This window comes from Terrapene carolina, unplaced genomic scaffold (assembly GCF_002925995.2).
Source record: "Terrapene carolina triunguis isolate 2854851 unplaced genomic scaffold, T_m_triunguis-2.0 Scaffold125, whole genome shotgun sequence".
Lineage (NCBI taxonomy): Eukaryota > Metazoa > Chordata > Testudines > Emydidae > Terrapene > Terrapene triunguis.
Window position 1 is genome coordinate 496032 of NW_020664476.1, and position 12777 is coordinate 508808.

Sequence of the window (12777 nt, forward strand, 5' to 3'; positions counted from 1 at the left end):
CTAATCTCATTTGGAGGTATAAAATGTTCTGCATTTTCTGTGGATTTGCCTTTTTCTAGATGACAGATTTTTAGATTGCAGGAAACAGCAAATGTGCTGTTCATAAAAAATAATAATAATAAAATGAACTCTTAAAAGGCTGCTTCAAACAACATTGGTTTCATTCAATCTTTTAAAGTGTACTTGAGCAAGCAGTTTGCACTATCATATAAATATACAATAAAAGGTGATTACTCATAATGGATATTTTATATGTCATCGTGATAAGATGGGAATGGAATGGAAAATATTTTGGTTAAGGCCTTGGATTTAATTCTGTACACTATAGTAAACTGTGGAGGCAGCATGATACATTGGCTAGAACAGTGGATTGGGACTGACTGGGTTTCTGTTCCCAGCTGTGTCATTAACTTACTGATTTTAACCCTTGATGGCCATTTCACCTTTCTGTGCCTCTGTCTTCCCTCCCAAGTTTTGTCTATTTGGATTGTAGGATCTTTGGGGCAGAATCTCATACTATGTGTTCCTATAATTCATACCACAGTGGAGCCCCAAACTCAGCTGAGGCATATTGGTGCAACTGTAATATAAATAAATAATAAAGAGAAGCTGGTATGTGTGGATTCTGTAGCAACACAGCCCTCAGCTAAATAAATGCAATTCCCATTGCAGTGTGGGTAAAATCATGTCTTTCTCAATTGCTCATCAGTCAGTCTCTTGGGATATCATAAATTCATTTGTTCTCCAGTCACTGTAGAGTTTTTGAGAGTAGACAAGATCTGAATTGCTAATGTTTAAAAAAAGCAGTGGTTTTTTATTTAAATACAAACAAACAAAATAGTTACAGGATTTTTATACATAATAAAGAGGCAGGCAAGGTTGTTTTTTTAATGGGCAGCCTACTTGGCAGGCATAGTTCAGTGGCTGCTCAAAACAAAGAGGGATATTTCATATATATTAGTTTTTAACTATTTTTATAATTGATCTCTTACCTATAGTGACTGTCTCTTACTATTTTACTTTGGGCCTTGTCTGAATCCATTTGCAGTAGCTACCTTAATTTCAAAAGAACAAAATAACCATAAATAAGGGGTGCCCGATATACAGTATGACCCATTTCATGGGGCTTCATTTGGCAGCTGTGTGCTGGTGTGTCCTCCCATTAGTGAGTTACATCCAAATCTCAAAATGTACTTCATGGACCAGATTCAAGTCTGAGAAATGGATCCTTTGCTCTGATCTCTAAATTGGCAGGTGGGTAACCCTCTGGAATAGCCAGCTCTAGCCTGCCTCTCTTGGTACCCCTCACCATAGAGGGCTTGGCTGGAGCAATTTCTCTCTGGTAGCCCTTTGGTGACCAAACCAAACTGGTGTAATGTGAAGCAGTCCTGTGGCTACTCTAAGTTACACCATGGGCTGAAACTCCCCCAGAGACAAGTGGAGCAAAGGGTGGTGTGCAGCTCCATGTATTCTGTCACAGCTGGGATTTCAGCTCATAAAAGAAAACTGTACCCATTTTTGTTCTGCAGTTTTGAAACTATACATAAGAGGCATCAATCACATATAAATATCATGAGCTAGATTAGGTGGAGCTTTCTTCAGATTTTTCTGCTGGGGACAGGACAGCTGTACCACCTCTGTGGCTTCCTGCCTTCTGACAGCAGAACTCTGGAAATTTGCTATAAAATTTTTAAAGTAAGCTCAACATTTTACACCAGGACAAAATCATAGTATGTGTTACTGTGGAACCCAAAATCCTACCTCTTCAGAGCTGTTACATTTAAAGCTCCCCTTCTCCCCATCATAGGGTTATGAAAGTCTTGGCTAAATCTATATTAACATTCAGTGATATCTGAGATCCAGTAAATAGTCTGTGTCCCATAGATCGTGCACTATAATTTCATATGTGCATGCACCTGTTGTAATTTATAAGACCTTTGGGAGGCAGTGTGGTCTAGTGAATAGAGCACTTGACTGGGACTCAGCAGACCTGCATTCTATTCCCAGCTCTGTCACAGGCCTGCTTCACCTCTCTGGGCCCCTGTTTCCTCATCTGTAAAATGGGACTAATGATACTTACCTCCTTCATAAAATACTTTGAGGTCTATGGATAAAAGGTGCCCTATAAATTCTAGGTATCATTCTTCACCAAATACCCATACTTCTTTGGCTTATCTTTTCACTTGTACCATGGCATGAAATATCTCAACTTCTTTTCTCCACAGAGAGATCTCCCAGAATGATGCCTTGGAAGTCATCGAAGCTAATGTGTTTTCCAACCTTCCCAAACTACATGAAATGTAAGTAAGTGAGCAACATAAGATCATAGGATAGAAATCTAAAGACTAGTGGTGGCCAGATATCAAAGGGTTTGATTCAGATGTACTTTAAAAATTCAAATGCATACATGTATGCTTGGGATCTCTCTTTTCATCTGTCTATTTCCTTCTCTTCCCACCCACCCTTTCCTTTCTCAACCAGATGCTTCCTCAACTATTAGCAATAGTTGAGGAAGCATCTGGTTGAGAAAGCATATAGTAAAATAGATAGAGGGCTGGGATTCTGACTCTGCTAGGTTTGGGCTGGCTGCTCCTTTGGGGTCATGTAGAGTTATCCCCTGTCAGAAAAGCCCCCAAATGTATTGCTATCCTCAGAAGCCCTGGATCTATTTAAAAAGGCACTGATCCATTTGCTGTAATGTTTTATTTTCTCCTTTTGCAGAAGAATTGAGAAAGCAAATAACCTTGTGTACATTGACCAAGACGCCTTCCAGAATCTTCCTAGCCTCAAATATCTGTAAGAATTTTTACACTTGCAATTATGATAATTGTTTGAAACAATATGAATGCATTTCAATTATCTTTCATACAAATGTTCATAAACATTTTCACTCTGTTTCCTTTCAACAATGGCAGTGTTTCAGCAATGGCTTTCATTTATACTTCATTTATACTCATTGGATGATTAAATCCTTTTAATATGAGTTCATTTGGTATTCAGCTTAATTTTAGTTTCATTTAAATAGCGCTCCTCGTTGTGAATGTCGCTTGCACTACTGCAGTTGCCATATCTGCTCCCATGGGGATGCCATCATAATTCGGTGATAATTAAATTTGCCCTTAAAATAAAGTATAATCCAAAAATATTCTTGCAGTTTATAGCATGCAACCTTAACCTGACTGATAATCTCTCCTCAGCCATGTATTAAAAAAACAAATGAAATCCAATGGACTCTATTTAACAGTAATTTTGTTTAGTGTCTGCGAACTTAAATAAGCTCCCTGGGTCATCTTTGATGTACAGCCATAGATAGTCCAGGATATCAGATTAATTTTTTTCATGCCCTAAAGATAAAAGCCCAAATATTGCTTTCCTTACTCATGGAAGCAGTCCCATTGGCCACAGTTTTCAGATGTGTGTATCTAAGTTTAGACACCTAAATCATTGTTTAGGCTCCTAAGTAAAAGTGGACTGGCTTTCAGAAACTGAGCAGGCACATTTCCCATTTACTTCAGTAAACATTGTGGGTGCACAACACATCTGCAACTGAGATCTCTTTTAGTTAAGTGTCTAAATAAGGATATAGCGAGCTAATTTTAGAAATCCAAGGCCACTAAGTTCTGTATTACAGCTGGTTACTAGACAGAAAAAATCCTTAAAGGCATCTGCACAGACATATATGAAAAGTTGCCCTTTCCTTGTCAGGTTGGCTCTCCTGAATGGATTTGGTCACTTTTTTGCAACCAGAAAAATATAATGTGCAATATGGACAGGCAATTAAAATTATCTGGTCAATGAAGGGCCTGATCTGATGTCAGTGGAAATACTTTCTTTGACTTCAGTGGGATTTGGATCAGAAGTGCTGTGGACCTTGAGGGGTACCAGTAGGTAGCTCATCATTACCCTGATAAGGCACCTCTTAACTTGTTTTGTCGTAAGCAAAATGTATTGATCCCCAGAAGTCACTGAAGGACACATTTACTAGACATCAAATCATTCTTATAGTTGTGGGATTGGGGGTCTGTGTCTGTTTGGGAAGCTCAGCCCGTAAAGAGAGTCTGGGCAGGGTGCTGAGAAGCTCTCGTTGTTGTTTAGCACAGTTAGTTGGGACTGGACTTAGAATAAAGCAAAGCTTTTGCAAAGTGTTGTAATTCATTGTAGTTCTTGCATCTTTTTCCATATGCCATGGGTTTTTGTGGCTTGTGCTGTTTGCCACAGTGTGTGCAGTGCCATGTTCTGTCTTTGGTGGATTCCAGCTTTGAGCTCCACATGCCTTTCTGCTTTAGGTCTCTTTTCGTGTAGTATTATGGATTCTTTACCATGTCCACAGTGTCAGAGCAGTGTACACCCTCCATAAACTCCAGTCTGGACTGGGTGACTTCTTTTGCTTGGCAATTCGATGAGTTGTTTGTCCCTGATCCTAATCATGATCTGGTATGAAGCTGTTATGCATAGCCAGTTGGAACTGGACACATAATAAAGAAGAGCTCTTGCAAGCATCTTAAGCATTGAATAATATAATCTCTCTACACCTACTCAATTTTCTCCTCTTTATGGGAGCTTGGGTTTTTGTTGGCTCTTGGGACAGCACCATCACGTGTTCAAAATTGATCCCTGTTTATGTGGATACCACTTTAGATATCTGCTGACAGCTGAGTCAACATACCCCTGGACAGGTCTTTTTTTATGCCCATTTTCTGGTGGCTACACTGGCCTCCTGAACAGAGAAGTAACTGTGGACATTTGAGGCAGCAGTAGCCTCACCTTTAATGGACTTTCTGCATCACAGGCCACTGCTAAGTTCTATACCAGCAGATGGTATAGTAGATTTTGGGCTGAGTTTGGATTTTAGAGTTGTGGCAATTTAAAGCTGCATAAACATTCATTATTTAAACCCTGGTAAACTGAAATACATGGCTTGAGCTGCTGTACTCTGTGATTTCTGTATTATCTTTATTGCATTGTAGTTATATATTTACCAACGTTGCGCCAATATAGTCTTGGCTGTGATTTTATTTCACGCTGATCTGCTGATGGTATAGATGAAAAACTAGTGTAGTTCATCAGAATGTTACACACTTCACTGAGAAACCAAGAGTGATTTTAAAAAAAATCATGAAATGTGCTTAAACTATAGAACTAAGAACTAAGTGCAAATTTGTTGATCTGATTTTTATTTTCTCCAAATAGTGTTTGATGTCAGGTACTTTTCTCCTTTACCTTAACTTCTGGCCTTTCATATTGCAACATGTGGGGAAAATTATTGATTTTTAAATAAGGTTTACACTACATTCCCTTCCCATCGTGTCCAGTTGCTGTAATTGTCAGTCAGCTGGATTTTGCTCTTTTTCATTCAGTAAATTGTAGTTTAATCTCAGCAACCCTTTCGCATACCCTGCTGCTCCCCACCCCTAATAAGTGTAATCTTCCAGTTCCATTCTGTAGCTTTTAGACCTTGTTATGATGTTGCTTCATTCTGCTAATGTCAGTTATTCTGTCAGGTTTATCTAATCTATAGAATCCGGGGAACCTCTACCAGCTCGGATTCCTACTGGCAAGCTCCCCACACTTTTCATTTTGTTCAGAGTTTTGAATTAAATCGGGAATTTGATTTTTTTTTCTTAAGATAAGAAATTAGAAGGTTTTGCTCTGGCATATAGTTTCAGTTGCTAGAAGCAGTTATACTCAGGTCAGAGCATTTTCCTTTTTAAGGCAAGATTCAGTAGCCAAAGTTCCATCTCTACTATTATGGTGTGCTATTAATAAGATGAATAGGACACCTACCTCTTGCTCCATCAGGTATAGCATCAGGAGTATCCAAATGAATGAGGCAAGAGTTGAATCCCTGAGTCATAGGCAGCACCATCATCTAAATCTCTTCCTCGTTCACACCCCACGCCCTGCTCCCACCTAACCTCAAATGCCTGCAGCCCAGCTAGTGACACAGAAGAAGCTCGTCACTGTGTTTCCCTGAAAAGACAGTGTTCTTTTATTAATTCCACCTTGACCTAGTGCCACTCTTTGTGGAATCAGCCCCTCCCACTTATTTCCTGGCCCAGATCCTGCCCTAGAGGCAGAATAGCCACCCACCAGAGGATTCCCTGGGTAGAGGACTCTTTGGGTATCTCCTGCTTCACCTCCGACTCCTGGCAGTTGGTACAACAGGTGTGGAAAAGGAGCTTGGCCAGAATTCCCGTATGTTCAGTGATTCCCAACTGCCAAAACGTCTCCTTGTAACTGACGATAGTCAGCATAAATTATATCAACTTTAATGTGCACGCAAAGAGCCTGATTCTCCTCTCCCAGTGGTGTTAATCAGGAGTAACTGTAATGGAGTTAGACCAGCGTGAAACTGGTGCAAATTAAAGGAAAACCAGTCCTTTTTTTGTCACACTACAATAATGCAAATACAGCTGAAGGTATTTCTTTCCTAATTGTGCTCCCCCAGTCCTGGGGCCAATTCAATTCCCATGGTGGCTGCTCTAACTTTCACACAGCTATCCTCGGGGGCCATTATTGCAGTCAGAGCATTGGAGTGAAGGGCTGCCCTTCCCTCATAGACAGCGGTCAGGAGGGGAATGATACAAGGCACTACCCCAAAAAAGGTGTAACGTGAGAAGAGGTGGGCAAAAAATGAAGATGAACTCAAGGATGAAGGGAAGATGGAGATGGTAGTTGGAGAGGTAAGTTTTTCAGGAGTGGGGAGAACAAAGACGCTTGTATTTTTTTTATAGGAACCAGGGGATAAGGAGGAAGGTAAGGGAGAGGATGTTAGCAAGGGAGGTTAAGAGACAGAAGGGGAAGGAGTCTTTGGAATGGATAAAGGAATCAGAGGGGGTGGGAACCTGACAAGAAATGTCAATGGCAGTAAGAAGGAAGAAAGGGGAGTGTATTCAAGGAGAAGGGGAACCGGAGGAAGGCTATAGCAGATTTTTATCTTCCTGACTCCCTCAAGAGAAGATACTTGAATACTGTGTACAGATGTGGTCCCCTCATCTCAAAAAAGATATACTGGCATTAGAAAAGGTTCAGAGAAGGGCAACTAAAATAATTAGGGGTTTGGAATGGGTCCCATATGAGGAGACATTAAAGAGGCTAGGACTTTTCAGCTTAGAAAAGAGGATACAAAGGGGGGGATATGATAGAGGTATACAAAGTCATGAGTGGTGTGGAGAAAGTGAATAAGGAAAAGTTATTTACTTGTTCCCATAATATAAGAACTAGGGGCCACCAAATGAAATTAATGGGCAGCAGGTTTAAAACAAATAAAGGAAGTTCTTCACACAGCGCACAGTCAACCTGTGGAACTCCTTGTCTGAGGAGGTTGTGAAGTCTAGGACTATAACAGGGTTTAAAAGAGAGCTAGATAAATTCATGGAGGTTAAGTCCATTAATGGCTATTAGCCAGGATGGATAAGGAATGGTGTCCCTAGCCTCTGTTTGTCAGAGGATGGAGATGGATGGTGGGAGAGAGATCACTTGATCATTACCTGTTAGGTTCAGTCCCTCTGGGACACCTGGCATTGGTCACTGTTGGTAGACAGGCTGGATGGACCTTTGGTCTGACCCAGTATGGACATTCTTATGTTCTTAAGATCTTGCACAGAAAGCAGGGAAGGATGGTTGAAACTGGAGTCAAAAGTAGCCAAAAGGTGACAGTGCTTGTGGGCATAGGAGAATGAGGGTGATATGGAAGACTGCAGAACTTAAAAAGAAAAAAACAGATTTGTGGAGAAAATCCACCTGCTCATGGAACTTTCTGCAGAGGCATTCAGTGACATGCAACAGGAGTTGGGAAAATGGATGCTGGGGGTTGGTGGGGCAGACTTTGCATAGGAGAAAGGTCAAAAGAGTCATGGGTGGTAGAGAAAGCATTAGCCATACTTGTATGATTAGTCAATTGAATGCTGTCCTCCTTCCGTGCTTTCCTTTTCAAATTCCAAGACCCAAGTCATATTTAAACTCATTTCCATATGAGTTAAAGCTTGGGAAAGCATTTTAAATGGTAACAAGTCTCATAAGATTGCACTTTTCTAAACATCATTTGCTTCAGTGGATCTCCTTTGTAGAATACTTTCTCATCTAGTTCATCCAGCAAAGTGACAGACCTGGAGTTTGACATTTCTAAGACTTCAGCACACTCTTCAACTAATAGTGGAAGTCACATTGTGCCTCTCACTCCTCTAACCAGAACCCATGCCTTAGCCACAGGAGTACAGTGTAATAAATCAGCTAGCTAGCATATCCAGCAGCAGTGACATATGTCAGCTGGATAGAGGAATCTGGAGACAGAAGATGACACCTCTTTTCTTTGCTGTCATGTATTCAATGCAATCCTGATGGAATTTTGTCATTTTTCCCTCTTTAGTAATTTTGCGATTTCTCTTGTCTATTTGAGGTTCTGGCATCTCAGCCTGTGAATAGCAATAGGAAGGAATAATGAAACAACTGCAATATGTGGAATTTAAGGGTGTTAGTACAAGCTTAGCAGCCACCTGGAACCATAAGCCTACATTATGGAGTGTGAAAAGGAAACCTTGTCAGTCTGCTGTCTTTCAACGTAATTCTGTGTTTCATCTCAGTCTGTGTTGTCTCTATAAACTCCCAGCTGAGGAGCTTAGCAAAGGAGATGTGTCTCTTCTTACCAGATACTTTGTTATGTATTTTAGCAGATTGTATGGTCCAGAGTGAGCTGGAAAGGACAAACTGTTGTTTGGTAAGCAAAGCATCAGACTAGAACATCTTTCTGCCATTTCCAAATACCTTTTACCTATTAGAAGAGGTTGTTTCTGGTATTGCTGCCAAATTTGGATTTTATTTTCATTCTACAGGGACCTTTCACTGGAGAACTGGAAGAGCTATTAAGATTCCTCTTTCTACTAAACATGTGTTAGATGGAGGCAATATGAGAGAGGAGAAAGAGAGACACGAGAGCAAGGCAGGGAAAAGGACAGAAAGCATTGACTGGCCAGCACTTTAGAAAAAACCCAACTGGACAAAATGTAGCTGCATTTATGTAAATATTTAGAATTACATTTTGAAGGATGGGAGCCTATGTTTTGATCACACAGATTGTAGTAAAGGGGTCATCAAGAGGTTAACTGAGTTACTCAGTATATAATGGGTTGGAGCCATGTTCCACCCCTCTCTTACTTCCTTTTAGTTAGTGCAGTCAAACAAAGCAACATGTCCCAAGCCTGCAGTACTGTAAGTAGAGTGTGTTTCTTTTGCACTGAGCAGTCCCTTTACAAAACAGACTGTGGCTGTCTCTTGCACAAAGAAGAGTGCAATGAACATTTCTACAATTTTTTCAGCCCCCATAAATTCAGCCACAATTGTAGCCCCTGAATGCTTCCGCCTTCTGCCCTGAAGTATAGTTGTAACTTTTCACACCTACCACACTGTAATGACCGGCTGAAATGTGGAACAACTGTGTCTTGTGTGTTGCACCATAACTGGCAGATTATAATGGTTTTTTTTTTAAACTACAAAGCCTTCAGAGTTGAATGCCCTGGCCCCTTGGACGTAGGGAAGCCTCTGTCTGAATTGCTTAGAATCTAGGGAGGCAAGGCCATTGCTATGCTCCCTCACTTGCACTGGAAAAACCTGGGGGAATGGGTTGCATCATGCTAAATACCCCCTTCACCTGCCAGCATGCATCAGAAAGCTCAGGGGAGGATTGTGCATCCCTGAAGTCCCACTAGGTCAGTATGGCTCCACACCACCCCCCAACACCACACCAACCCGCATTCATGGTTGTGCCTCAAAAGTGAACCTTAGGCCAAAACATACAAATGGAGGTGCAAAGTGATAGTTATTCCAAAAACATACAGTTGCACACACAAAACCAGTAACTGCACATACCACTATCCACTGCATATTTTGCATGCACAGTTATTTGTTTGGAACCCATTTGCATCTTCTGAATGCAGAACTTAAATACTTATGGTGAAAATCTGGCTCCACTGAAGTCAATGGGAGTTTTGTCACTGGCCACGAGATCCCAGATTTCACCCCTATAATTCAAAATCTACCTACTCCTTTAGTATAAATTATTGTGCCAATTGAAACCAGTTGAAAATTTTCCGCTAGAATTTTCACAATGGAAAAGACTAGCTCTATCACTGTAAAAGAAATCACAGGGTGCTGGAATAATCTATTTAATTTATCTTCATTTATTTGCATGTTTCTTTTACAATAAGAATATTTGTTTTCACTAAAAAATAATTCACTGCACTTATTAATTATGATTAGTGGTATAGTGTTCATATGAAACATATATAGAAGAAATCTAGGACATCAGTTTGGACTATGATATCATTTTATCTCTCAAGCTAAGGCTGTTTTGTCTTGGCTGACAGTTGAATGGTAAACCTCCAAGATAAAACTTCAGGCAGTGATATTTTTACTTCAGAATCAGTTGAGTCAATCAGCTCCTCCAGGAGAACCTTCACTTGTATGGCCGTGCTGGGCAGCACAGGGCAATGTGCTCTCATTGCCCTTATTCTTGGGATTGATGTAGGGATTTAAGGAGCCATATTGTTTGAGTTCTCTGCTCTCAAGAGCATTCTGTTCACTTTAGAGTCTGAGGGTCCCTGGTAGATGAGCAGTTTCACGATCTCAATGCCTTCCTTTGGGATGCCAAGTGAAGAGGGTAACACCCTTTTAGGTTCTCAGGGACAATGATGATGAGGGGGCGGGTATAAGAACCTACATAGAACAGAAAAGAGTTTGCCATCTGCCAGGTTGGTTAGTGCATCATTCCTCCCCAAAACTTCCACTATCTCCCTGTGGCCATTCAGTGGAGCATGGCACAGCAGTAGCCAGTACTGAGAGTACAGTTCACATTTGGCCCCCTCCAGATGCTAAGGAAGCTGGAAAACAGGCACACCTTGCTGCTGGTGCCCCTAGAGCTGTTGTCTCCATCACTCCTGAAGCCAAAACCCAAGCTGATATGCTTGCCCAAGGGCAGCTTCTTCACAGCTTCTGGTTCTGCTTCTTTCCCAGGCCCTGCCAGCTAGGACTCCTCATTCCCTGGCTCTGACAGTATTCACCTTAGAAAAGAGAGACATAGGGAACATGATAAAAGTATATAAAATGCTGAAGGGTTTGGAGGAGGTAAATGGGGAGCTTCTGTCCTCCCTTCTGTCCTTGCTGTCCCATAACAGAAGAACAAGAGGCCATGCCATGAAATTGAAAGGTGGCAAATTCAAAACTGATAAAAGCAAATACTTTTTTCATACAGTGCCTAATTAGACTGCAGAACTCATTGCCACATGATGTGGGTATATTCAAGAACTTAGGATAAGTCAAAGGCGGGCTGGAAACGTATATGGATAACAAGAATATCCAGAGATGTCATAATTACTGCTAAATACTGGAAGGGATATAAAACCTCATACTTCAGGCCCTATGCTAACTTTTGGTAGGGAGAGGAGACTTTCATGGGGATAGATCATCCCATGTCTGCATGCTGCAGGGTTTCTTGCACCTTCATCTGAAGCATTGGATGCTTGCTGCTATAGGAGACAGGATAGTGGACTAGGCTGATCCAGTAAGGCTACCCCTATGTTCCCATAGTCTTAAATGTGTCTTTCATTGGGATGAAAGGAGCTACATTATATATTTCAAATAGAAAAAGTTATTAATAGAGAGGAAATAAGAAAGACAATGAATAAAAAGGGCTAAGTGCATACAAAAATCAATAAAGAATAGACTCTTATACCTTAATTTTAATATGTGATACTGTGAAAGACGATGAATTATCTCCAGTCATTTCATTATATTAGATCAACTTATATATACTGTGACAAAATTCCTCCTCTGCCTTGGTGGGTCCTGTGCTTAATCTGGGACTAATGTATCTACCTTCTATCACTCTCCTGTAGCCATCTGGCCTGACCCTGTCACACACCATGGGGTTGGGCAACTTGGGACGTCAGGCAGTGTACCCACGACAAGCCATCTGCGTTGCCATGGTGGCTTCTGGCCCGGTGTTGTATGGTGAATTGAAAAGGTTGTAGGGACAGGAACCATTTGGTCACCCTTGCATTCTTCTCTTTATTTCGCTGCATCCACTGAAGGGGTGCATCATCGGTCACAAGGGTAAACTGTCGTCCCAATAGGTAATAACAAAGTGTTTTGATGGCCCATTTCACAGCAAGGCACTCTCTCTCAACCACTGCATACTTCTTCTCTCTTGGGAGGAGTTTCCTGCTGAGATAGAGGATTGGGTGTTCTTCGTCTCTGACCATCTGCGATAGGACAGCTCCCAATCCTACTTCAGATGCATCTGTTTGTAAAATGAACTCTTTGTTGAAGTCCGGGGGTATAAGCATGGGTTTACTGCAGAGGGCTGTCCATAGATCCATGAATGCTTTCTCTGCAGCGTCTGTCCACTTCACCATGTCTGGACCCCGGGCTTTTATCAGGTCCATCAGGTGGCGAAATGGGGGAATAAATCGCCGGTAGTACCCCACCACACCCAGGAATGCCCGGACATGCTTTTTCCGATTTGTCCGGGGCCAATTTTGGATAGCCTCCAGTTTGTTCAGTTGGGGCTTGACCATGCCCCTTCCTACAATGCAGCCAAGGTATTTAGCCTCAGCTAATGCTATAGCACACTTGGCTGGGTTGGCTGTGAGACCAACCCGTCTTAGCGTGTCCAGAACTGCTTCCACCTTTCCCAAGTGGGTCTCCCAGTTGGGGGTATGAATAATCATTTCGTCCAGGTACACAGATGCATAACTGGTATGGGGCCACAGGAGCTTGTCCATA

The 12777-nt window shown here is 41.5% G+C and overlaps 1 protein-coding gene across 1 annotated transcript in view; it reads left to right on the forward strand.

Annotated features, from left to right (window-relative positions):
* Positions 1-12777, forward strand: part of LOC112126063 (follicle-stimulating hormone receptor) — a 157269-nt gene that overhangs the window by 97120 nt on the left and 47372 nt on the right. The window contains exons 3-4 of the mRNA XM_024224453.2: positions 2226-2300; positions 2722-2796. Coding sequence (XP_024080221.2) covers positions 2226-2300; positions 2722-2796 — 150 coding nt within the window. The remainder of the gene's footprint in view (positions 1-2225; positions 2301-2721; positions 2797-12777) is intronic.